The 27,091-nt window shown below is 38.8% G+C and overlaps 1 protein-coding gene across 1 annotated transcript in view; it reads right to left on the bottom strand.

Annotated features, from left to right (window-relative positions):
* CPE (carboxypeptidase E) overlaps positions 1-27,091 on the bottom strand; it is a 61,676-nt gene that overhangs the window by 7,336 nt on the left and 27,249 nt on the right. Inside the window, exons 2-6 of the mRNA XM_054165882.1 lie at positions 14,139-14,335; positions 12,242-12,409; positions 11,177-11,294; positions 10,468-10,650; positions 2,954-3,093 (exon numbers count right to left, since the gene is read on the bottom strand). Of these exons, the coding sequence (XP_054021857.1) occupies positions 2,954-3,093; positions 10,468-10,650; positions 11,177-11,294; positions 12,242-12,409; positions 14,139-14,335 (806 nt within the window). The remainder of the gene's footprint in view (positions 1-2,953; positions 3,094-10,467; positions 10,651-11,176; positions 11,295-12,241; positions 12,410-14,138; positions 14,336-27,091) is intronic.

Below are 27,091 nucleotides of genomic sequence, written 5' to 3'. Positions count from 1 at the left end.
TTTAGTTCTGGGCGTCGGTTTGGGTTTGGAAAGTTGGGGCTCAGGTTTTGTGTTACCGGGGCGACTGTGTGAACTCCTGTAGACTGCAGAAGGATACCTGGTGCGTAGCTGATGGCATGGAAGTCCCTCCTGTTGTTTGGGAACAGCGAGGGGTGGTTCTTTCTGTGACTTTCTGCCCAGGGTAGCTTAAGAGTGCTCTAGTAGCCTAAGAAGGCGAGACCTGCCTTCTCCTCGTTCTCTGCGGAGCGGCAGGGAGCGGAGGAGGGGCAGCGGCAAGCAGAGTGTGGTCGGCCCGCGGCCGCTGCGGGGAGCGGACACCCGCGGCGAGCGGGCAAGCGACTGCTGGAGGTGACTCGGACTCTGCATCGCGGCGACAGAGCCGGCGGGGGCCGGGCCGGGCCGCGTTCAAGCGGCGGCGGCGGCACCGCCCGAGCCGGGCTGCGTTCAGGCGGCGGCGGCAGCTGTAAATCTTTCCCTGGTGTTTTCGGACGTGTTCTGAAAATGGCGCCGAGCACCTGGCTCCGCCTCCCTGCTTCTTCAGTGGGCTGTGGCGCAGCTCCTCCCTCTTCCGGGGGTGGAGGTTGTGCAGCCGGATGCTGTCCTGCCTCGGTACGCGAGCGCCCAGCCGGGGGGTGCGGAGTGCCTCTGACATGCATCCGTGTAGCTTTGGTCCGCGTGAAAGCGGTTGGCTGCGGCACCCTGGATGGATTGAAAAAGGCAGTCGTGGAGCCGGATTGTTCCGACTGGCCTGCCCCAGGGGTGGAGAATTTGCCGCTGAATAGGAGAGTAAAGGCTTGGCTGAGAAGTTGTGAGGTATTTCCAGGTGACCAGGATGTCCCAAGGAGTCCACAAGGAATTCACACTGCAGGAGAAGGACTGCGTCGCTGGGAGGTTCCATCACATGAGGAAGAACAACTGGAATGGACTGATGCTTGAGCCTGAATGAGAGACTGTTTGAGTGGACGCCCAGATGAAGATGTGGACTTCGCCGGACATGTCATCAGAAGGTTTCTGATTTGATGATGTGTTTGGGTGCAAAGGTTATGGTATGAAATACAGGGGTGGCATGTTGCAGTTTGAGCTGGGTGCCCCCCTGGGGTGTTCACTTCCTGTGTCCAGAAGTCCAGCCCAGAGGGATGGACACAGGAAATTGGGTATTTCCTACCATAATTCTTTGCACCACTATAAGATCCAGTGCGGAGTCTGGCACTTCCTCTTTCCTTCCCTCTCCGAGACTTGGTAACTGGGGGAGAGATCTCCCGGCCATGGGCCTGATTGGGCCCAAGGCCACAGGGGGATGGGCAGTCTCAGGCCTGGCCAGCTGAGACTAGCCCAGCAGAGGGAGGGGGAAGAAGGAGCCCTGGGGGTTTTGCATGCACCCTCAGGTGGGGATGGGATCTTTCTTTGTCACTGCGCTTTGGGTTTTCTGTAACATTCACTGCTTTCTATTTAAACTTTCATCACTTTTGCAATCCGTTTGCCTGAGTCCTTATTTCTGCCTGTGGTGGGGAGGGGATCTGCCCCAACCCATTACACCAGCATACAAGAAATGAAAACACTGATTTGACTGCAGTATATGGAGAGACCAGTTCTGCTGGTTGTGTAAGCATGGTCTGAATACAGATTGAACTCTGCAGAGGCAGGAGACTGAGGATCAGCTACCTTTGTGCAGGCTGAGACAGGGAGCTCTCAGCACTAGGGATAACTGAATGTTCTGAACCTGTTCAGAGATGCATCTCTTTGGAAGCCTGGAAGTTAAGCAGGAAAAGTACTGTAGAGTTCAGGCTTCTTTCCAATTCTGTGATATCAGAAAGGACTTATGGATCACAAACTTCATTTTGAGATTTTGATGTTCCCCTTTGTGGATTTATACAGTGTATTCAGCTGCTATACTTTTGTCCGCCAGATTCCTCTAGTTTACACTGTGGGAGAAGCCTGACACAGATTGACTCAGCAAAGCAAAAAGTACATATCTGCACTGTCCTCAGCAATCACGGGGGAGCTGGAGCATAGGGTTGGGCCTCTTATCCTGTAGGAGGATAAAAACCAATGCCAGATAGACCATCTGAACAAGGATAAAGCCAGCAACTCTGCAGGAGCAAAGGAAGTTGGCAAAATAATCCCTGGAACAGTAGTAAATTTGACACTGTAGTTTTCCACGAGTAAGAGAAAATTAACCCACGTGCAAAGAAGCTGAACAATTTGAGATTAGGTAAAAACCTGCAAGGTGGGTACAGCCCAACTTACTAACAGAATGGTATCATTCAAACACTTCAAATATTTCAGATTTCTGTCTAAGTCATTTTATTTCTGCAAAAATAAGTTTAAAAAGAAATAAATCTATTAACTGACCACCTTTGCTAACAAAGTATGTTTCTGACTTTGCAATCAGAGGCATGCAGCCATTAATGACATCAGATATATTTCTGATCTTGAACTACAATATGCAGGTTTCAGAAAATAAGTACTCCCACACTCCTTGGAACCATCATTTCATAACACTGGTATGAAATTAATATTAAAAACAAACAAACACAACAATGAGAAAAGTTCCCTGTACATCCAGAGTGATTCATTGCACATCTGTATGCACACTTTCATATCCATAGCGGCAAATCCATCGCCCAGTATGAACATCAGTGCTGGGAAAGTGAATTATACATTCTGGTAAAGTCTATTTCTTTCCATTGACAAAGCCAATGCAAGTCAGTTAAATTAAATGTCTACAACAGTGCAAGTAAGGTGAAATTAATTCCATGCTATAAGATCTCTCCTTTCCCCTCCTCTTCTACGTGTTTCGACAGATCACACAGGATTTATTGCTACCTTAGAGACATAGAAGAATTATGAACACCAATTGGATCAATATGAGATTTTGAATTAGATATTCACAGCACAAAGTTTAGAAGTTTTATGTCAATAACTAGAGTTTTGCAATCCTCTTTTTTGTTACCTGCTCAATGTAATTGATAAGGGAATTCTTGTTGTCCTCCCAGTAGCCCTTCAGAGTTTCTTCAGGTGGGAATTTTTCACAGCTAAGCTCAACTGTGATTTCAAAACAGTTGCTGCTGAGATAATTGAAATCCTGCATTCCTGCAATGCCAAAAAAGAGAGTTAAAGATCCATTTTGCATTATTCTGAAGTAAATAAAGAGGGGCATGTTAGATGCTGGGGCTGTTAAAAGAACAACATCTATAAATAGGGTTGGTACAGTTCCATTTAATCAGCTGAGTTCTGGAATCAAAGGCATTAAATGAAACCAACAAGACAATTCCCAAAAACATTGTACTCCCAAGGAATATTTAAAACACCTGGGCTGTATATTCCCACCTGATACATTTTTGTGGATGTATGATATCTACATTAGACTTTTTTTTTTTCCCCTAGGAACAGAATATTATTTCAGATTATGCCTAAAGTATTTCCAGCTGAAAGTAAAGGGTGATCCCTCTGTAAGCCAAGAAGAAAACTATAAAGCAAATGAAGCATGACAAAGTGCCTTTGAAAAAGAGGTTTATAAAGACTGGTCAAAACCTGGGGCAGTGGTGTTCTGAAAACATAACTTTTCAACTTAGTAACATTCTGCCAAAAAAGCATGTATGCTAAAGGAATGTTCTTCATCAAGCTTCTCAGTACAGATTACAAATATTCCTGATTTTCAACCCCCAACCCCTGCCCCCGAAAAAAACCCCAAAAGCAGACTTCCTATAAACTTTATTTACACTGATTTTTTTTCCGTGAATAAGACAATGCCTGTCCAAAATCATTAATTAATACATTAACTGAAACATCATTATTAATGCAACGTTAATCATAGGAAGTTTAAAGTATACATTAATATCTTATCCTTTACCTTTCTGAGCCCCTCCATTTACCACATGGAAATATTGGTTATTTTCTCAAATCAGTCAACCAATAACCAAAGTGGTTTCCAGCTTTGTAGCTGGATCAACCAGCTGCAGGGGGACTGTGGCTGGTCCCAGGAGTGTTATAAATATGTTCTTTGCAGAGGCTGATGCAGGATTACTGCCTGCTTTCCCAGTCTATCTATGTAGTGGAGTCAGTGGATTCTCCAATGGAGGACTGAAAAGAAAAAAGCTACCAAGCATTTTGAACATGCCCATGGAGGTCAGTGAGGGATTTAAAAATGCTTCAAACACAGCTAATTCAGCCCTATGGCCCCCCATGGAAACTACATATGAGAGCTAACACAGTTTCTTTACCAAAGCACTGATGTTGTGCACTGATCTAGAAATGCCCAGGGAGCTGATGCCATAGAAAACTGAGGGCATCAACGACATTCAGTCAGGTGGGATTTTGCAAATGGATTAGGGTGAATCTATTTCTCACCATTCAGGCAACAAGACTCCTAACTACTGACAGGAACAGGGACTTTTCAGATTCCTGAAAGAACATTTTTATTCCAAGCCTTTTGTAGCTGTCTGAAAAATGAGTACACACAAAGCAAAGGTGATCCTGGGAGGGATGGCTCTGATGTTCCACCAGCTGGAATGTAAGATGAACCATTCCGCAATACACAGTGAGAGAGCAGGAGATTCATGAGTAAAACTCTGACAGAAGTACTGACTCACAGGTAGCTGTTCTAGATAACAGAAAATGTTTTGGTTTTTCTTGATTTTTGCCTTTCTTCTACAAGAAAGAATCCATGAAGAGGACTGAGAGATGAAGTGTGTGATCTTCAGGAGGAGACTTGATAGGGTGCTTGGTGCCATGGTTTAGTTGATTAGGTGGGTTGGATTGGTTGATAGGTTGGATGCAATGATCTTGAAGGTCTCTTCCAACCTGGTCTAATCTATTGTATTCTATTCCATTCTATTCTATTCTAGTCTAGTCTAGTCTAGTCTAGTCTATCTAATTTTAATGCAGTGCCAATGACTCTTGACCATTAGCACTCCAATTTTCAGGAATTTTCTCCCTCCCACCACCTCCCAAATCAAGGTGACACTCATGGATGCCCTAGTATCTCATGGAAAGAATAAAGCAGCAATATATTTTCCAGTTTTGTGAACAATGTCTATATCCTATAGTTTGTTTCCCAGATCTTGGCCTGGGACAGAGTTTGTATGTGTTGCTCCTGAAAAAAAAACATTTCATGTCACTGAGGTGCAGGTGCTCTCAATCCCTGGGATGGAGAATAGGGTGGAGATAGCCTAGATCTAAACTATAGCTTACTACATCCATAATCTGGAAAGTATCAGGCTGGCTGCACACAGTTTGCACTATTTACCTACCTGTTCAATGTGGAAATCAGTTGTAATATCCAAGAAATCGGTACATTAAAAAAAAAAAATATATATATTCAGCATTGTGGCAGCTTTTCTTACACTGCTCATACTCTCCAACTGCCTTTTTGTTATGCATATGGCATACACACCACCGTACCACTGCACCACCAAAGCCTTCCACTTTAACAAAGAAGATTTTTAACAAAACTAATTTTCCTACACTTTAACAGGGGCCACTCTATGAAGATCAGAAAGGAAGATCTCTGATATGACTGAGATTCATGCTCTTCACTGCTGACCATCAGTTAGACTTTTCTTTAAAACCTGAGCAACTGAAACATCTCTGTTGCACTGCTCTACTGTCCAGAGACACTACGGTGTCTCTATGTTAGTATTCCCACAACTAAGCTTAGAATATGGGACAAAATTGATTTATTCAGCTTTTAAAAATGCTGATGAAATTTCAGCCTTTCAAAGAAAGTGGAGTGCAGGGTGTGTCCTGCATGTCCACGTGTCAGAGCTACGTTGATTCTGAATTACAAGCTACAGCACCAGGCTAGTTCAGCTTCTACACATATTAAGGCAGCCATTTTTAGCAGGATACAACGAACTTGAGCCTGTGTGTAGTAGGGAGAACATGTGCCTCCTAGGGGCATTGTGTAAAACCCTAAAACAATTTACATAACATTGCTTCCAAAATTGAAAGGTAATTTAAATTAGGAATGAAGTGAGTGCTGAGAGTGATTTGAGAGTATCTGAAAATAAAAAGACACTTAAACAATAGCCTAATAGTACAGCTATGTAAGCTGCTTTGAAATGCTATTTTTATAATAACATGAATCTGATTAGACTCAGGTGACTCTGTAATGACACAATAAGCAGAAACAGGCATGTGGCTAGTTAGTAATTCATTGCTATCTGCTCTTCTCATTTATACTTCCAAATAAATATTCCACACAAAAAGTACATTAAAAACCCATTATCTATATTGAAAAGTTATTCACTCTGCAGCTAAGGAAACGCCAAAATTAAACTCATCTGTGCTAATTTAATTTGGCTTTCTTGCTCATAACCATTAATTACAAGCTGACAGGGAGAAGACCAGTATTAAAAATAGCATGGATTTTATGTACAGGTTTGTTTTTTTCCCAGGGTCTGGTGTCTGGAGCAGCCTTTTCTGAACACAGAAGAATGACTTCTTTGCTTACTGCTTTCTGAAAAACCTACAAGGACCAACTAATTACACCTGGCAGCTAATGCAAAGCAAGCATAACAGGCATCATGGTCTCAGATTAGTATGAAGGTGCTGTTGGAGGAACCATTTTTCCTGTGTCCCTGTTCCACAGAGGAAAGTAATTACTAAGTAGGAAACAGTGAGAAAAACCTCACAGCGAAGTGTATTAAGAGACAGAAGCATGTGTCAAATGTTCCAGTTCTCTCTTCCCCAAAACCTGAATAGAGAATTTTCATTCTTTATGGAAGCTGATGAGGAAATCCTAAGGTTTGACAAGAGGAAAGACCAGAGCATGAATGCAATAGAGGGTTTGTCCTTACTTCCAATTTGAGACAAGGGCTGCTGTCAGACTTTTCTGCCACCAGACACTCTGCCTTCCTGCAAAAAGAATCCTGGTATTCAGAAAAAACATATGCAAAAGCATCACATACTCACATGAGTGAAACACCCATAAATTATCCCTGCATACTAAGGAACCAATGACGATCGCTGCTGGCTGACCATGCACTGCTGTCTTTTACTGAAGGCAGAATGTCCTGCATGCAAATTACATGGACAAAGAAGTTGATGCAGCACAGCTAGGGACACCATAAGAAGCTTTGCAGGGCAACAGCACCTTCAGTAATTTACTAGAAAGAAAAATCAGCCCTTCCTAGGTCAGAGCTCTTGGTCTGATAAGGTACACTGTTCAAGGCACCATCTAGGAGAGCACAGCTTCTCTCACTTAGCTCAACCGTCCTCCCTATTACCTTTGTTTGCCACTGCATTGCTAAAGCTGTGCACTCCTTTCTATGCCAAACACAGCTCCAGTACTTATTCTCAGCTGGTTTTCGTTTCTATTCCCAGTTATGTTGCTCCATTTCTCCTTCTTTCTCTATACACTTGTGGCAAGTCCTCTTCTATTTTGTGTCCATTCAACACAGGGAGATCAGACAGGGATGCGAGCCTAACTTGCAGATGCCCGTAGGACACTGCGCTACTCTCGCATCCCTTTGTACAACTCAGAACAGCCCACAGCAGAGCCTTACCACCTTACCTCTGAACTGCAGCAGATATCATGCAGACAAGGACTTCAGATAACTTCTATCAATAGATTTTGAACTCTGTTAAGGATGAACAATCAAACACTTTTCCTAAAACAATACAAATGGCTTCCCAAGAGCTTATAGCACTGCTGGCTTTAAGCGTGTTATCATATGGATAGCAAAATGTCATTGATAAAACAGGTAACTTACATGCCACGTTTAAGTTTCCAGAGAGAGCTTTTTGGACAAAAACTTTCAAGAAAACTTTCACGTGAACTAAGTAATGCTTAGTTATTTTCCTTAGCACTAGACATGGAAATAAAGAAACTGTTTTAACTGAATTTTTCTTTTCTTTTTTTTTTTCTCTTCAGCCTGTGGCAAGCATTACCATGGAGGTTTTGTTCAAAAGTCATAGCTTGCCAGCTGATGTCTACACTTGGGAAAAAGAAAAACAACAAACAGATTCACGCTGTAGGGCCCAAAGTATATTATTGCCCCTCTCTGTTTTATTAGCTGTACCCCATTAATATCAGAGATACTTGTGAGAACTAGGATTCCTGTCTACTAACTTCTGTACACATACATGAGAAAAAATCCCTCACTTGGGGAATTTGCAGTCTAACTTAAAATAAGATCCAAAAGGAGGAAATAATTCAAACTTTCCAACAAGGTTTTCCATGGAAAAATATGCAGTTTAGTCAGAATCAAAGCATTTCATCAAAACAATGGAAAGATTGGGTTTTATAGCACTTTCCTATGGAAAAAGAAGCCAAAGTTAAATATGTCCATGTTTTTATAGTCATAGTCATTACTTAATATTTCATTAAGATAATTTGTGGACTGAATTGAGCCAAAAAAATAACTATTAAACCTCTAAATATTTTATTTACATTCAGTACTTTTCAAGTTATGCAAATTCTGTTTTGTCAAGGGCTTTTTAATGGTTCCAGTTTGAAGTCTGTGGAAAGCTTCACACAAAGGGAAATTTTTGTTTTTCAGTTATATTCAGAATCGCCAACATTTTATTATACAGCCAGTCCCTGGTAGCTGTGGTACTGCAGCAGAAGAAACATTGTGCTCCTCTGAGGAATGGGAATAACAACTCTAAGTTTAATCAGATGGTTGCTGGCTGTGTGAGTACTACCAGTCATTCTGCTTCTAATGTCTTCACATGACCTCAATGGTCTTCCTCTTCTAGTACTTCCTTTACTGTAATAGGAATAGCTATGGTACCATCTGATTGTATGAAATTCAGCAAGGCCAAGTGCCAGGTCCTCCAACTGGGTCACAACAACCCTATGGTAAGCTACAGACTTGGGAACATGTGGATGGAAAGCAGCCACTTGGAGAGGGACCTAGGGGTGTTGGTTGAGAGTCAACTGAATATGAGTCAGCAGTGTGCCCATCTGGCAAAAAAAAAGCCATTGACATCCTGGCTTGGCTCAGAAACACTGTGGCCAGAAGGATCCCAGAGGTGATCATCCCCCTGTACTTGGCACTGGTGAGGGCACACCTCAAGTATTGTATTTGGTTCTGGCCCTCCTCACTACAAGGGCATTGAGGTGCTAGAGAGTGTCCAGAGAAGGGTAGTGAGGCTTGTGAAGGGCCTGGAACACATGACCTACAAGGATTGCCTGTGGGACCCAGGGTTGTTCAGTCTGGAGAAGGGGAGACCTCATCACTCTCTACAGCTACCTAAAGGGAGGTTGGAGAGAGGAGGAGGAGGCCAGTCTCTTCCTGGTGTCAAGCCACAAGACTAGAGGAATTGGTTTCAAGCTGAGCCTGGGGAGGTTTAGACTGGATATTAGGAAATATTTCTTCACTGAAAGGGTTATCAAATATTGGAATGGTCTTCCCTGGGCAGTGGTAGAGCCACCTTCCCTGGAGGTGTTCAAGCAGCATGTGGACCTGGCACTTGGGGACATAGTTTAGGGTTGACCCTTCAGTGCTGGGTTGACAGTTGGACTTTGAGGTCTATTCAAATCAGATGGATTCTGTAATTCTGTGATCTAGGCTGTCCTAATGTTACGAGAGATTTCTAGCCACTACAGGTGAAAACTTAAAAGTTCCTTCAGATGCTGCAATTGAATAATAAGAGGAAAGCAAACAACAAAACCGTTACATGTGTCCAATGTTACCTGGTAAAAACTGACAAAGCCAATGCACAGGCAAACCACTCCAGCACAAGCTGAGTTTCTGGCTCAGAAATCCCCAGCTCAGTTTTCACTCCTAAGTTTTGTCTGTCTAGCAGACACAGAAGACTCAGAGATTTATATAGCCCGCCTTTTTGACTCTGTTTACAAAGAAACTGACATCTTGGAATTCTTAATAAAAAGCAATTTCAGGCTACTCTTCCAGATTTCTCCTGGAAAATTAGTGTTGAAGTGGTCAGGGTAGCTCTGCTGTTCCTTTTCACTCACAAGGCTTCACCAAAGCCTAAGGGAATACTACCTAGGAAGGAATTGGGCACTAATCAAGCCACAGAGTATGGATACATGTTCCCAAGGAAATCAAAAGCCAAACTCCTATTGTCAATGACACTGCAAAATCAGGCGTCTTCACTTCTTTAAAGGCTGTGGTTAAAGCAACGGTCAGTACCTTGCTCTCTCTTGTCTGGGTTTGCTATGGGATTTTTTACTGTTTTTTTAATGAAGAAAAACTCTTAAGCTCTCATGATAGCATAGCAATCCCTCACCCACTGTAGAACTAGTAAATCTGCAAGCCATTAGCAGAGAAACACTGTATAAAAAAACAATAAAAGAAGAATATTTGAATAGGCATCATGGTGAGTTTTATGGGACTGTGTAGATGTGCTATGGTGAGTGATGTTTCCCTGATTTAGCTGTAAACACACCGAAAGTTGTGAATAACCTTGTGGTACTGCAGTCTATAATTAAACCAGTGAAAAGTCAAGCTTAAAACAACCACCAGTGACACTGAACACCCATGCAGTGGGGCTTACCTCCTGGGACACTATACCATGCACCACCATTAGTTGTTCCATCCACAAAGCTGCTGTCATCATCATTTTTACGGCATGGTGGTCTGTTTGGATCAGACATAGCAGGATTAAAAGAGGAATAACTGCGAGCCAGGCTTTGAAAAATGGCATCATCAGGGCAGGAGCTGTATTCGTGAGCACTGCCTAGGAAGTAACAATGTCCAGGAAAAAAGGATTATGAAAAGGGCACTCACACCAACTGGGCTCACAACCTAAGATTATCAGCACTGCATGGCAGGACTGTATCTGGAATTTCTCTGTACACAGGTAAGTGTCCTACCAAGTTGCTCCATCCCATTATTAAGTGGCAAGCAGAGAAAGCTTAGATCATAAATGCAGCACAGACACATATCTCACACTTCAGTACAAACAACTTGAGCTAATTTAAGAGCTAAGATGCCTTGATTAAAATATCTGAGGGATTTACAATTCCCTCAAGTATTACATAATTTTTGTGATGTAACTCTACAGAAAACACCGATCATTTACAGAAAAAAATCTATCATCTTCAAAACTAGAAAACATGAACATACAGTGACTAGCTTTAAACATGTGATTAATATGCCAGAAAATGCAATGATGGTTACAAAATGAACCTTAGGTATCAGTGAGATAAGTACAGAACATGATTTCTATCTCCTACTGTTTCATGTTAACTTCTATTACATACCACTCCGAGTCTCATCATAAGGATAGTTTGCAACAAGATCTCCTCCATGAAGATTGGCAGACAGCACAAAAGGTATATCCATAATCCAGTGAATGACACTTTTTGTTTCAGGAGCAAGCTACAACCAAATAGCATTGTCAACAATTACAAACTGATAATCGAATATAGAAACTTATTCAGTTATATATTGTGGAGTTAATTTAATATCTTATAATGCTATGCAAGACATTAAAGTGAACAGCAATTATATGTTTGCTTCAGAGAAATTTGCACGAGTCCTTTACATCAGATTTTAAATTATATTAAGTAGATTAATATATGTCTAAAACTGGTGTAAATTAGTTCAGAGTGAGATCACAAAGAAAGAAATCTTTTACCTCTTCCCATTACAGCTAAAAAAATAAACCTACAAAATTTAAACCTGTGGAAAATAAAAAGCTAATTCAAAATAAGTGTTGGTAGGATGCAGTCTATTCTCTGTATGGAAAGTAAAATTACTTCATTTAATAATTTGAATGTGATGACAGAGTATGGCTATTTTGGTGACAACCCTATAGGACTGCAGTCACAACACTATTTTAGAACCTTCTGTGAGGGCAAGTACAAGAAACTAAAACTCCCTGTAGATGTATGCCTGTATATTTAAGGCTTAATCTTAACAAAAATGTATATGCTATATATGTGAGAATAGCTATCTAGCCAACAATTTAATGGAGCACAATACACAAGTGAATTTCTGGCAATGGTAAAAATGCAGAATATCTGCAAGAGTAGCTTCAAACCGAGGGAAAAGTCTATGTATCTCTGACCTTAAAAATAAAACAAGTTTTGAATGAAGAATTGTCTAAGGATTAAGCAACAGAGCTCAAAAGGCTTTACTACAACAAGCCATTTTGAGAAAAAAATCAGGAAGCATCAGTTAAATGTAAAAAAAATGAGCCAGTATGTAGAAGAATGTGACTCAAAGACATACACACAGCTCTTAGAGGTTTCTACATGTCTGTCTGTGCAAAAGGGAAGAGATTGACATATAAGTGACCTGATTAATATTCAGTCCTTACATACCTTAGGATTCTGGTCAACAGCTTTTTTCATGTTTTTCAGCAGATGGTTGTTTGGGCCACCTTCTTTCTCATTAACATAGACTATTCTATCAAGATCAGGGAAATTTCGGTTTAAATCTATCCCTTGAGCATTACTTCGACCAACAAACCAGTCTTTAAGTTCACCAGGCTGAATGAACAAAGAGAACAGAAAGAGAAGGGAGATGAGTAGATTCAGGAGATTACACATCAAGTTTTATATGGGTATATTTCACAACATAAACTCAAAGCATGGGTTATTCACAAGAATAACAATTGATCATGTGGGAGTGAAAAATTCTGAGGAACCAGAAAGCTGAGTAATCCTTATTTCTTCCTCATGCTCTGGAGGAACAACTTCTGTTTGACTCAGCACCTTAGAGAAATGGATCATTCTCATAGTGGCAGATCAGAACTAAGGATGGGGAAAATTGCCAACAGCATCAGATTTTTCAGTGCCGCTGAGTCTTCCCCCAAGACCATGGTCATGAATTACAGATTTCATTTTAGCGAGCCTCAGAGCAGCTATAGATTTATCAGCCAGCCACAAGGAGCCTCTGTGCTCATTTCAAAGTTCCTCTAAACAGCTTCAGGGTAGAGAAGAACCTTAATCTTTATTTATCTGAGATTTTTTAATATTTGGGGGGGGGAGGGGGAGGGGTCTGTCGTCTTCACTCACTGAAATAAAGATGCAAGGGAAATTTTTGCAAAATCTTCAAGATGATTCTCCAAAACATGTTTGGATTGCATTAAGGAAGTGCCCTCAGCTAGTTTTCCCTAGATTGTATCTGTAAGCTTACAGTACTCTTTAAACTGCATTTAGTTTGATTACTGCTTTTAATCTTGGTGCATATCAAACCTACTATCACGCACTGTGTACAGGATCAAGATATTTCTAAATTAGAGTAACAGTGGCACTAAAAAAAAAAAAAAGTGCTAGAAACCATGTGTAACTTGTAAAGCAAACATGTAAAAGCGAGTGTACTTTGACTAAGGAGCCAAAGTTTCAAATAATATTATTACAGAATCTCTGCAGAGATTTCATAGTCAAATACTGCACCAATCTGAGGACAGCTTCTGCCTCATTGCCACGAGAGGGAGATATACGGCCGGTTATGGTTTAAAAGACATCTCTGGGTTTGGTTTCATTTTAAAGACTCCACTAGAGAGTTTAATGAAGATCTTTAAAAGGTTTGGCTTATTTAATCATAAACAAATAGTCACTTTAAAGGATTCGACATTTCCATGTTAATGTAAAAAAACAAATGCACCACATAAAGCAAGACCATAATACACACCAGAACCTGTATGTAATAGAGGACTATTTGGCCTCACACTCTAATTTCAAATGAACACATTACATGTTTCTCAACTGAGTCATAATCCTAAAATCCATGATAAATTTTCTTGACTAAAAGCTTAGCTTTGTGCTTGAAATGTATTCCTATTAAAAAGATGACTCACAAAATGTGTATGTTTTGGTGCTCTGATAAATGTGAATAAATCATGTAAGGACATTTACATGAGAATATTCTTAAAGAAACATCAGCTTGAAACATCATGTATTACCCAAAGTTACTTACCTAGGAGGCAGTTTGGCCAGCAAACTTAGATGAAAGAATATGCATGAAACATTCTATCTTTAAATACAGTAAACTCACAAGAGAGACAGCTAATTGTTGAAAACCCAAGCATAAAACACTCTTTGTTAAACAGGACAAGCCTACTGTACTACTAGGAAATACTTCAGTTATGTCCTTCTATTCAACAGTCACCACCAAGGGCTCCTGTATCTGTAAAACTGTAAGTCCAAGTGTCATTACGATTCTAAGGTTGATATAGACATTGATAACTATTCTTACATAAGTAGCCTTACAAACCTGGGATGCTGCCTTCTCAAAGCCATCTGGGTTCAAAGATGGCATGATATGGATACGTGTGCTATGGATCAAGTTGATAATTGTTTCATTTCCTTTCTGGTATTCATTACACAAGTACTGAGCCAAGAAGATGAGCAACTCCCGTCCAACAGCTTCATTCCCATGCATATTCCCAACATACTTAAATTCTGGTTCTCCTGCAAGAAAAAAGAAAAGTGTGTCTTAGAACAACTGGGTCACAGTATCCCAAGGGAGCTACAAGCATCCATCAGAAAAATGGATTTAGTTTTTCTCTAAACTGTGGATAAATAAATAGTAATTTATGTCCACCTGTTAGCCGAAGGCAGAGAAAGAGTATCAGATGACTACACTATGCCAAAATAGATGCTAAGCACTGCCATTAACACTGTTACTCTTGAGAGCTAAGGCAATTGATACCTAAATACTACAGAGCGCCCTGATTAGGTAGTTTTTAAATATATAAACTGACACTAACAGAGCTTTTTATTTTTAATGTTCTCTCCAAGATTAAGCTTATTGTGCTATGCATGCATTGAACTGCAATTCTTTACCAAAGCTTTGACAGTGAACACCTGTTGATCCTAGTGATCTGAAAAATCTTATTCAGCAAACGCTTCAGATATTTCGCTCAGACTTTATGAAGCAAGTGCAATAACCTAAGTCATAAAATTAATAATTTCCTTTAACATTTCAATAAACACTTTGGTATTAAATATATGCTTTATAGTAGCATACATTATTCAATGTATAATATTTATATTATATATGTATACGAATATACAGAATACATATATATTGTGTATATAGGTATATATATTAATAAGATGTCCAATATTCCAAATTGCTCATTAGTCTCATTCTCATGACTGTGGACATAAAACCCACCTGAGATAAGTCTTACAGAGCTATGAAGGATTTATCCTTTAAAAGACTACATATTGGACCCTATTTCCAGACAGGCTTTAGTATACATTTAAACACTTGAAAAATATTTAAAGGATTGGCCTGGAACTAAAATGAAGAACATGCTATTTTCTGGTTTGAATCATAGAATAATTTATGTTGGAAAAGATTTCTACGATCATCAAGTCCAACCGTTAACTCAGCATTTCCAAGTGTCCTTCACCACTAAACCATGTCCTTCAGCACCACATCTATGTGTCTTTTAAATACCTCCAGGGATTGTAACTCCACCACTTCCCTGAGAAGACTGCTTTTCCTTAGTCTTTTCCTTTTAAATACAGATAGTCTAATGTAACCGCTTCAGTCAGACATTCTATTCATTATATACTCTTATTCTTCGAATACACTTTGCAGTTTCTTTTAGTACTATCACAGGGACAAATTAAAGCCAGGAAGAGTATTACACAAATGAGGCCTAAATAATTGCTAATCAAGTACACAGCCCACAGCTTACAGTGCTTCGGTCTGTCATTGTTAACCTTAATTCACTCCTAAAATCCTATCAGGCACAGTGCTATTAATACTGTGACTTCTTCCCTTCCATCTAAGATGTTTTCGTACATATGAATTTATCCCTGGTATTTCTTATCAAATAGGTTAAAAAGTTTTCTAGTTTCAGTGAAATAGTTTCATTTTATCAGATAGATACAATGGCATAACTATGACTAAAACCCTCCATTTCCTATTTTGACATTGAGCTTCTATTTACTGTTTCTTTGTATCTGTTAATACCAGGGAATGCAAGAGGTCTTATCATCAGGGATAATCAGACCAGGCAATCAGCCCAATTCCATTGAAACAGATGGACACTACTTAATGAAATAGTCAGTACTGCACATCACATATACTCAGAATAGTCATACATATGTATACTGACATGTTACTTATGAGAAAAGTGCTTCACAATGTAACAGGCAAATCTGTTGCTGCGGTAAAAATGAATGCAGTTGCCTTTTGCATTTGCGGATTTTTCTTAGGACATCACTAAGGAAACCTAACGGAGAAATAATTTATCCCAATTCCCAGCCCAGTGCCTTAATCACCTACCTTTCTCCCCTACTTGAATTTTACAGGCCTGGTTCAAATGAAGAAATAGAAACATGTTTCCCATGGGGCATTGCTTGGCCCTCTCCCCAAAGAATTGTTGATAGTGTTTAAAAGCGGTTTGTGAAAATGGAGTACAGCCTCATCTATAGTGCATCATCAGTGGTAATGAACCATCTCAAACGAGCGCTGAAAGCTACAAAGAGTTGAGGAATAAGTAGCCATATGATATGAAAAGTGATGAAGAGATCAGCGACCTCTTCTTTAGAAAGAATAATAACAGACAGTCAAATACACCAACCATTTGGGTGTGGAAGAATCAGTCTGGAAAGCAGCACTTCCCTACACTATGAAATGAGACAACGATTTTCAGTAAAAGGGAACAATGACCATTTTTAGCCTGATAAAGAAAAATAGCATTATTTATAACACAAAGTGTGAAAACAGTAAAGAATCCTGTTGGCTGTGAGGCAGGACTCCAAGTTTTGTTAGAAAATCAAGAGGTCAAAAAGCTGATCTAGAAGTGAATGAAAAACAACAGGAAAGGGAAACAGAGAGCTGTGTAACAGCTTCAAAACTTAACTTTGTGCTCATATTTTAGCTCCCCTGGACATTTCCTTACACTTTTTTTTTTTTTTCCCCTGAAGGAAAAAAAATAAATCACTGCCTATCAATCATCTGGCCATGGAGAATAAGGATGCACAGTACTCACATGTGGGAACTGTCCTCCGCCACAAGCCAGTCCTGCCCATTTCTATACTTCCGGGCACAACAACCAAAGAAATACTTGGTTTCTGCTCAATATTTGAAGATAACGAATTTCAGACTGTGTATGACAATTTTAGGAAAAATCGCCATCATTTCAACAGTCTGATTTATATCTAAGAGAACACTGAGAAAAATGAATCTTTCTCATACCTAAACTTTGCAGCTGCTCCAAGGAAAACAAACTTGATTTTTACTGTTAATTTCAGTGGAAACAAATCAATGCTACAAGCTAGCTGTGGAAGAATTAGCAGTTCATTCATTGGTCGTACATGACCATCATAGGTAAAATCAACAGGCTCATTCTGGAAAAAGGACAATGCTGCTGAAGCCCTTAGTTACCATCACAGTGCCCAAATGCTGAGGGAGCTTCCGCAGGCTACTATCTGCTGATATGACTTTTGCAGTTAATGAAGCCTTTAATTTGCATTTGCATTTCACCTTGTTAGAATAAAAACTGCAATTCATGGTGTATCTTCTGGAAACCTTTTATTTTTCTTTCTTTCTTTTCCTTATTTTTTTTTTCCCTTTTTTATTTTTTGGAGTCACCTTTACCTACATCTTTTTCTAATTAACTTTTTGACTAGGACAGTGAAGTCCAAGCTGAAGGGCAGACTACTAGCTGAGGCCAAGAGTAAAACATCCATCACCCTGTTAGCTGAGTCAAGCAAGCCCAGCTATTATAGTTTTGGTGAATAACCCTGTGATGCAGTGAGCATCCTAGGCCCACTATGGCTCCTGAAGGAATCATCTCCTTTTCCTCCACTGCATGGGCTGATACAGATATTTCAAACACTAAGGATGAAAGCCATCTGTTTCTTAATTCTTAATACTTTTGGGGTTCCCTGGTCTGTTCATTGAATACATATTGCCACACCTTTTCTACAAGCTTCAGGCTTCTCTAGAAAGCAGCCCTCCCTGTGGAAAAAACAGCCTTTGGTCACTTGTTGCAAGCATGCCGCATAGCTAGAAAAAAAGCTGCTCTTCCATTAATCCTTCATGAGCCATTTAATGCAGACCTTAATCACTCTTTACAGGATTCTGTAAGTATAATTGCTTCATAGAATATTTTTATTATTATTAAAAGACTGTACATGTCCATTTGATGAAGAACTTTTAAATAGTTTCTTCAAATCAGCAGAAACACATCTATTCCACTGTGGAACTGGAAGTAGCTTTAAGGGAAAAGAGGCTTTCTCACTGATTTCATGCAGAGTGTTCCCACATTCTAAGATATGATAAATACAAACTAACATTTTCATTAGTTCAATATTTAAACTTCTTGTTTAACGATTTTTATTATTTTTTCTGACAATATATTTTGACATACAATAATATCTCACAATAACAAAAGTGTGTCTTGTGAAACAATGTGAGGATGACATTTCTAAATGCTTACACATAATTTCAGCTCAGATAGAGACATTTGTGATAACAAATGAATGAGTGGATACTAACATCTTTCAGAGGAAGCCACATGAAATTAAATGCAGCAATCAAGTTTGCAAATGTCTTAGTATCTCTGGTGATGCCTAAGCCATCACATCATTATGGCTTTTAGAAGACTTTTACATCCCTCTTGGATTGACTGTGTGATGCACTACAACCTGATAAATGATTGAGGAAAAAGTATTTTAAACTGCTGTGCCTTTCTGGTGCCTGGCAAACATTATATGCCACCATATGCTTCTGCAGTTCCTGTCAGCTAAGGTCTTCTGTAGTTTCCTAGGAACAGTATCTACATCATTAATATTAAACAGGTCATCCAATCAAAGATGACTAACCACCACCATTTTCAAGTTGGGATGTATTTGTACAGTAAACATGCAATTTTCTAAAATATAGGGACAAAATGTTAGTGTCTACTGATCGTGTATGCGAGTGAAGGTAATGTCATCCCACTAGTCATGGTCTAATGTCAAGCAGTTAACCTACTCCACTCATGAAAATGCAAGCTGTGCGGAAGAAAAAGCCATCATGAGAGGAAAGTTTAAGTACTTAATGAATAGTTCTGCAAATCTCCCTTAAATATCCTTAAAAACTACAGAGTCCTATTTTCCTGTATTTCTTACAGAAAAGATAGCACCATTCCTGAAATAACACACTTTGTGGTTTTGATTTTGTGCAATTGTTTGTAATTTTTAACATGGCAACCAGTAAAATTTTATTGTAGATAAAAGGCATGGGAAACCTCAGAACGCCTGCTGGCAGGGAATGAATTCATTAGATGTGAGTGAAGATTTTCTTATGCTTCATATTTTTGCTAACAGTTTAAAGAGAAGAAATTCTCTGGAGATTTACTATATGGAAAATCAAGAATCATAAAATTAGTTTGTCCTTTGAATATGAAAAAAGTAAGAGCGGTAAAGAAGAAAATAAATTAGATGGTGAGATAGGCAAGTGAAAGAATTAGAAAATTTAGGTTTCCAATTCCCTGTGATGATGTATCTGCAAACACAACAGCATTTCAACAGAAAAGTTGATCTGCACAACTTGTGTGAAAACAGCATTGAAAGATAGAGCTGAATTGCAGCATTAGCTTCTAAATCATTGTATAGGCCTTATATAATTTTAGAGTGATATTTGCTAAAATGTAGTGTTAGTCTAACTTTGCTGAATGAGAAGCTATTGGAAGTTTCACAGGTGGCTTAGATGAAAGCAGAAACAAGTCAGCCCTGAATGCCTTTGAAAAATCCAACCTTCTTATTAACTGCGAGGAAGTACATTGAGAAGAATACAAGAGGAAAAGAAATTCAAGAATCTTTAGGCAATATCCTGCTTTAAAATAAATACATTTTTAAACAGCAGTGATTAAAGAGAGGTCTCAAGCTCTTTATGGAAATTTTTATAATTATTTGAACACTACTGTATAAAGCTAAAATTAACAAGAAAATCTCTACGGTAGTTTAAACCTGGAGTGGAAGCTCACAAAGAGCAACTGTTTCTTCTGGCCTTGACACATACAAATCAACATGCAATCTCCAGTCTATCCAGTACAAAGTTTGTCAGCTGGGCTTCAAAATAGGATCTTGTATGTCTGTGCATGGGCAATTAAATTCTCCAGATGGATTACCTCATGCTTAAGATAGTTATTTCCATCAGGTTCTGTGTGACACGATGCTTTCTTCAGGTTTCCAACAGCCCACTCTCACCCCTGCAGCTACAGAACTTGGCACAGCCACCCACAAGAAGGAGGCAAAACTTCTGCTTGGCTCCTGCAGTCCCCACCTACAATCTCTGCTGACACATCTCTGTCCAACACCCTGTGCTAACATTGAAGTATTTCACAGTGTAACACTGAGTTCAGTATTTTGGGTAAAGCCCACTTGCTTTACCAGAGAGTAGAACAGATTTTTCCTACGAGATTTATGTTACTGTGCACAAACTGAGGGTGCTATCCAAGAGAAATGATGATGATTCTTTCAATCACGACAAATTATTTGTAAAGCAAAACAAGTTTACTTATTTAATCAAAGTATTTAAATTCACAATAAACACTGAAATGTGATATGCACAAAGCCCTAATTTTGTGTAAATGTATTAAAAAGCCCTCTATGAAGTTCAAACCAGATTTAAAAGTAACAAAGAACCATCTACATATACAGCTGGGTTAAGCAGGGAAGTTTTACAACCAATTGCATTTTTCATGCTATAGGAAAACAGAATATGACTTTGCACTTAGAGAATTCAGTATCATTAGCTCAGCACTGAAGCTGAGGTTCCTAAGTTAACAAACATAGAATCATAGAATGGTAGGGGTTGGAAGCAACCTCAGCCACTCCTTGTAAGAGAGATACTCCAGCTTCCTAATTATCCTTATGGCCCTCCAGTAGTTCCCTGTCCATCTTGAACTGGGGAGCCCAAAACTGGACACATTGCTTCAGCTGATACCTCACCAGGGCAGAGTAGAGGAGAAGGACAACCTCTCTTGACTTGCTGGACACACTCTTCTTAATGCATCCCTGAATACTGTTAGCAAACTGTCCTGGACCACCAACATTAGTCCGTAGCAGAACATAATACAGGTAAATTTTTTTCCACTTCCCAGTTTTTGCTCTTAGTGCTAGGAAAAAACTTGGTCCAAAACATACCCTGGGGTTCTTTGTGAAGGGCACTGAAAGTACAGAGGTGTCACGAGCGACTCTCCCTGTATCCACTGTAATACTGGCTGTGGGATATAACAGATTTAATTCATCTTTTCCACTGTGCTCAGTAAGAGCAGAGGCTTTTCCTTTTATAACTGTGTGTGACTAAGTGAATTTTCATTTCAAAGGCACTTACTGTATCCCTCAAGTTTTGGTTGGCACATAAAGCAAAGATTTTTCTTTTTTTAATCCATCAATTCATCATCATAATAAACATTCTGATGAAGAGAATGTTGATACATAATTTAGACCTGTATTTATGATGTTTCCTCATCAAGTTCACTTAACAAGCTTTCTTTCTTCAGCAAACTCTAGAAACAGTTTTTTCACATCAACTATGAAAGTACTTGCCAGCCACCAGAGCACTTCAAAAGGACTGAGTGCATCTATCTCATTTCTTTTGCATGCAACAAATATGGGAAATTTCAAAGCTAAACTGGTTCAAAATGCCTACACATTCGGGCTCTGCTTTTCCTCATCTTCATTCCATGAAGAGAAAAAATAAAACTCAGAAATAAGTCATTTAATATCCAGATCCCACTCCCTAAAGTCAAAGAGGTAGGCAGAAATGATAGACAAATAAGATGAAGTAACAAAAGTAAGCTCTCCCTTTTTACTGAAAACAAACAAACGAAAAGTAGATGAAGAGTTGTAGATAATTCTTTTCCAGCAACTTATACAGGCCAAGTTCAAAACTTCCCTGTGGCTTCCTTCTGCCAAGTGGATGACCAAAATCATGCAAGCATAGACATGAGCTAGCACAGGACTGTTTCCTGGCTGGAAATGACGGGTGATGTCATTTTCCCAGAAATGCCCCAAGAAGAAAGCAAATCTGAAGAGGGCTAAGGAAGTAAAGTCAGGCCAGGGCTTCTCCTCACTGTAAGACCATGTTTTGAGAGGAAAGCAAGTTATCACAGATTTCAGGTCTGCACTACTTCGGGCCCTGGACTGCACTGCCATGTGCAAGGGAAGCACACTCACAAAGCTTATCTTCACCAAGCAAAACTGTATGCCTTTTTCTGTCTGCAGAGGAGACCTATTTCTGAATGGAAAAGATTTCAATTCCCTTTACAAGGACATTCTGAGTCCTTGGGAAATGTAGCTTCTGTGGAATAACTAGCAGCAAGCTCCCTAATCTTCCTGCCTTGGTTTCCAGGAGCCTTTCTGAGGATTGTAATGGATTTGTTACTCCACCGATGCTACACATATTAGACACTTCTTTTTTATTCTTAACTGGAACATTATTTTATTGCACTGTTCTTTTGTCACAATTTGACATTGTGTGAAAAAACCTGTGGGATGCAGACCTGTGATTCAGAGAGATGATGCTGAAGTGCATTGACTCTTGCCAACAGAAGAAGAGGTATAAAATCTCCCCATGAACCTACATCTGTAATGAGTTTTACATTGGCATGTATATTTAGCTTCCCTTGCTTAGATGAACCCTTATATTTATTGATCTCAGCTTCTATGATTACTGGCCATTGAGGTCAGAGAAGGATTTATGAAGTGTCCTTTCAAAATAAATTATAGTAAGAAACATACAGACAAACTGCAAAAGCTAATTATGATGTTACATTGCTCCTTTGTGGAAAATAAAAAATATAAAAGATTGATTTGTGATGACTAACAGAGGACTACATTTACGTCAGAACATAAATGACTTGATTTAGGTCAATATCCTCAGAAACAAACACTCAGGTAGCTTCTTTTAGTCCTAATACTATTTTAGCATCATCCTTTTGGTCTAAGTAATTTTTAATAACAAAATTCTATCATTTTAGAAGCCAGGAAGATTTTTTTTTATAGAACACCTGCAGGTGCATTTTTTGCTTAAAAACCTAAACTGTGAGAAACCCTAATGAAAAAGCAGCCTACTAAGATCTGATCTTTTGCTGCACTTAACCTCCAGCCCGATACTAGCAGCTAATACTCTCTCAAGTTTGTGCATTTAAGGTATGAATGCTATGTGATAATCACATCAGTAAATCTTGATTGTACTTGCTCTTGAGATAACAATGTATAAATCAGATTACTATGAAGCAGAAGAAAATAAAGGTTAAGTGGGTAGAGAGCAATTGAGATTCTTAATGAACATGACACCTCCAAACACTGCAACATCGGGCTTCAGAATTTTTCAGTGGTGTGTAAGATTTTATTGAAAATTGGTATTGCACATTAATGATTTATTTATAGCCAGTTATGGCAGAAATGCAGATCTGGACGCTTGGAGCAGGTCTAACTTCACACTCACATTTATTTGAAATAAAGATAACATTTAGAAAATACCCCCTATATAATCTCAAACATTTAAGAAAGATGTCAAAAGGTAATGAGTTCTAGCAAGACTGTGTAAGCAGATGAAGTTAATGTGGTGTAGAAGCTAATAAAATCAAGCTTAGTGCATAAGAGGAAAAAGTGAATCATATAACAGCTTGGTGACCCAAGAATAATGATTGAGATGACTGTACCAGACAAATCCTTTTTCTCAGTAGCAGATGGGAGTGGATCCAGAAAGCCTGCAAGAGGTACTTTGCTTTTAGATGAGGGAGTTACAGACAAAAAATCCCATATAGACACTGACCCAAACACTGCAATCCATAACACGGCTGTATAACTGTAAGACACACAACAAAATCCTGTAATGGCTTTGAGCTCTGCTCAGGGCATACATCCTGGTGTCATAAAAACAGATATATTTTTTCCTCTTACAGGGAATAGACATAAAAGCTTGGTTATCTTCTCAGCTTTCCTCAGAGCTTCCACTGAGTTTTCCTACCCAAAAGTAGTACGACATTTCTGTGTCAAGAAAAAGGAAGGAGGGGTACCTGTTGTCCAGACAGTCTACAGTAAAGGACAATGAAATCAGAAGTCTGTCTTTGAACAGCACCTGTAAGTGCAGAAAGTGAACTTGTGGCTGAGAACTAGGTATTTCATAATGAGCTCTATGTATGGCAATAGAGCTTTGTGCAAGCAGAAAGGCTATTTCAAAGTAACAAGGCATGTTTTTCACAGAAGGACAAATAATAGCCATTTCCCACAATTATATCCACTATGACTCCAATATTCCAAACACATTAAAGTGTAATGACTAGCAGGATAACAAGGCAGATCTGTTCAATTATTGTTTCATCTCAGGAATACAAAAAGCCACAACAAATCCCTCTTTTTTGGTCCCTTGCATCTCACATGAAACTAACTTTATCATTTATGTTACTAGCAGTAGATCAGACAAATCTTTCCTGTCAGAGCAGGAGGAAACATCTTATTAGTGAAAAATGTACATGTTATTAGTGAAAGAATTTGCCATTGGATAAGAATCCAAAGGGCTTTTGTTACTGGTATCAGTGGTATCTCGCATCAGTATGAGTGCATTCACCATGATTCCTGTGTAGTTATTTATACTTTTTAGTAAGTGGAAGAATACACTAGAAACTGAAATATTTTGCTCTACTTCTGTAGTTCAGGCAAATATTAACTCGGTGAAAGTGAGAGGAAAACTGTGCCCTCCAAATTTATTGCATTTTATTTCAATTTTATGCAGATATGGAAGGCTGGCAAAATATAATGAAGCATAATAAAGACTGTCACTTTTTTTAAATGCTGGTTTCATGAATTTTTTACCTTTATTTGTTAAATATTCAGAGATTGTTGAAATTACTTTTCTCATACATACTGTAATTCTTCATGGCTATAGCCTCCATGAAACAGCTAACTAGGCAGCCCACAGAGAAGAGTATGGCACAGCCAAAAGACATCTCCTGAGAAGCCATTCAGCAATGTTTTCACTTTGAGGTTTCAGGTATTTGGGGCTTGTTGAGGGAGGAGAAAGAAAAACAAAACAAAACAAAAAACACCAAACAAAACCCCCCAACAACAAAAAATCCAAAAACATGTCTAATGAAGAGGAAAGGGCATCTGGGAAATAATGGTTCAGATTAAATAGGAAGAAGATGTGGTGCCTGGTCCTAGATGCATGCGACAAACTCTTAGTTCAAAGAGAGTAATTCAACAAACAACAGAGGAATAGTACAGAATAATGTGGTTGCAAAATATTTTTGATGTTATACAAGCTCTTCTCTAATATTGTGTGTGTATGCGGACACGTAAAATTACAAACAGGCAAGAACATGCACAGGCCACATCCCTCTCTGGCACTGAGAGGTCATCCCCCGGTCATATAAGTATTTCTCATGTTTGTGTTCACTAACTTCTTCTTGCTTATAAAGCATGCCTCTAATTTTAGCTAAAGAAATTCAAAATCATGTGAAAAGACAGATTTGGCACAGTTTACAAACAAAATCAATTTCACATGACTTCAAGGGAGAAAGAAACTGAACCTTTTAGGAAGTGACTCAATACTCCTTGTCTTTACACTCTTACACCTTATGTTTCCATAGTTCATTTTTATTCAGTCAAACAATCTGAAAGAAAAGCCTTTCTTATCAAATTATATGTTTGCATTAGATGACAAACTTAAAGCTCCTTGCATGGTTTCATAAAGCATTATCTATCCAGTCTTTGCCATGGTTTCTACTCTTTTTTAATATGCATTTTACTTAACTTTCTCTTTCATCACAATGTAATGACTGCCAAAAGCATGTTTCAGTGTATTTTTTTTCCTGTGCTCTGATAAGCTATAAAGACAAAAATAGTTATAAAATATAAAACCACCTACAAAATTTTGTTCAGATTATAGGAACACAGAAATGGGAAGGCAAAGGAATTGAAGATTACCACATTATCCATTAAAGAACGTATCTAATAAAAGGCAACAAATCTGAGAGAGCAGCCAGCACATAAAATTCACCAAGACATGTTATTGACCCAGCAGATAAGAATATACTTTACTGCAAAAAAGCACCCCAGTGATATTTGACCTGGTATGGTTCTTCTAGTCTAACCACAGAGACTTCTATATTTATACAATGAAGACGCTTTCCCTTTTAACATCACTAGTACCAAAAACTACCACAGAAATTACATTGAGTTCAGTTTTATCATATTTTCCCTTTGATTAGGACTTGAACAGGCAAAGCACATTAAACAAATGCTTACCTTTAGTATGTTAGCATCAGAGGGGCTATTCTGGAATGTCAAGAACAAGATCAACATGGTCCCAGATTATGGTGTCATTCAAAAGCAACAGCTTGGAGATTTTCCACTGAGTCCTTCCTATAAATTTTGGATCAACTCTACATTTCTGAAAACTTTCTTTTTTGACTTTTTTTTTCCATATTTGATTTCTGTCTACTTTAAACTTTTTTTTTTTTTAAGCAAAAGATTTTCTCCTGTTTGTAAAGTATCTGGGTAAAAAAAAATATAGGTGGTGTTTTGCACTTACATAACCCAGAAGACAAATTAATTTGTCACATTAGCCATTCTCCAGGTGGCTTGTTTTTACTGAGGCCTTCCCTTCAAATCAGGAATAAATCAACAGATTTATAAAAGTTCCAAAATTGCCTTGCAGTAGACAATATGAAGTTTATAATCATGACACTGTTTGAAAAGTTGCTTTTAAAGGTGCACATAAAATATCAGTGCTAGGCATGCAGTTGTAGCGGCATGTGATTACTTTAATACCTACTATGCAGACTACTATCTGGTAACCAATGGTAGAAAAGTAAGTGGAATCAGGACACCATTAAGCCTTTTTTCTCTTATTTTGCTTAAAAAAAAGAGAGAGAAAGCAAAAATTGAAACTATATTATCTATTTCTGTGCTAAGGCAGCTATTTCAAACTCTAGGTGTTTTGCCAGACATTTTTTTACGGAGGGAAAACAAAGCTGCCCTTAGTGATAAGGTGGGAACAAATGTGTGCTAGGCAATTAGGGTAATCCTTATTTCCACTGCTGGACAGTCTATTACTACAAGATTCTACTGTTACCCTGTGAAAGCAACAAACTCAGAACCGAGGTTTAACTTTGGGAACAATGCTGTTATCACATCTCACAGTATTCAGAAGGCCCCATTAGATCCAAATAATTAATTCAACATGTCAAAGGAAGCAGGATA

Source organism: Dryobates pubescens, chromosome 1 (genome assembly GCF_014839835.1).
Source record: "Dryobates pubescens isolate bDryPub1 chromosome 1, bDryPub1.pri, whole genome shotgun sequence".
NCBI classification, from domain to species: domain Eukaryota; kingdom Metazoa; phylum Chordata; class Aves; order Piciformes; family Picidae; genus Dryobates; species Dryobates pubescens.
Note: the sequence above shows the minus strand (reverse complement) of the source record. Positions and strands in the feature narration are given on the sequence as shown.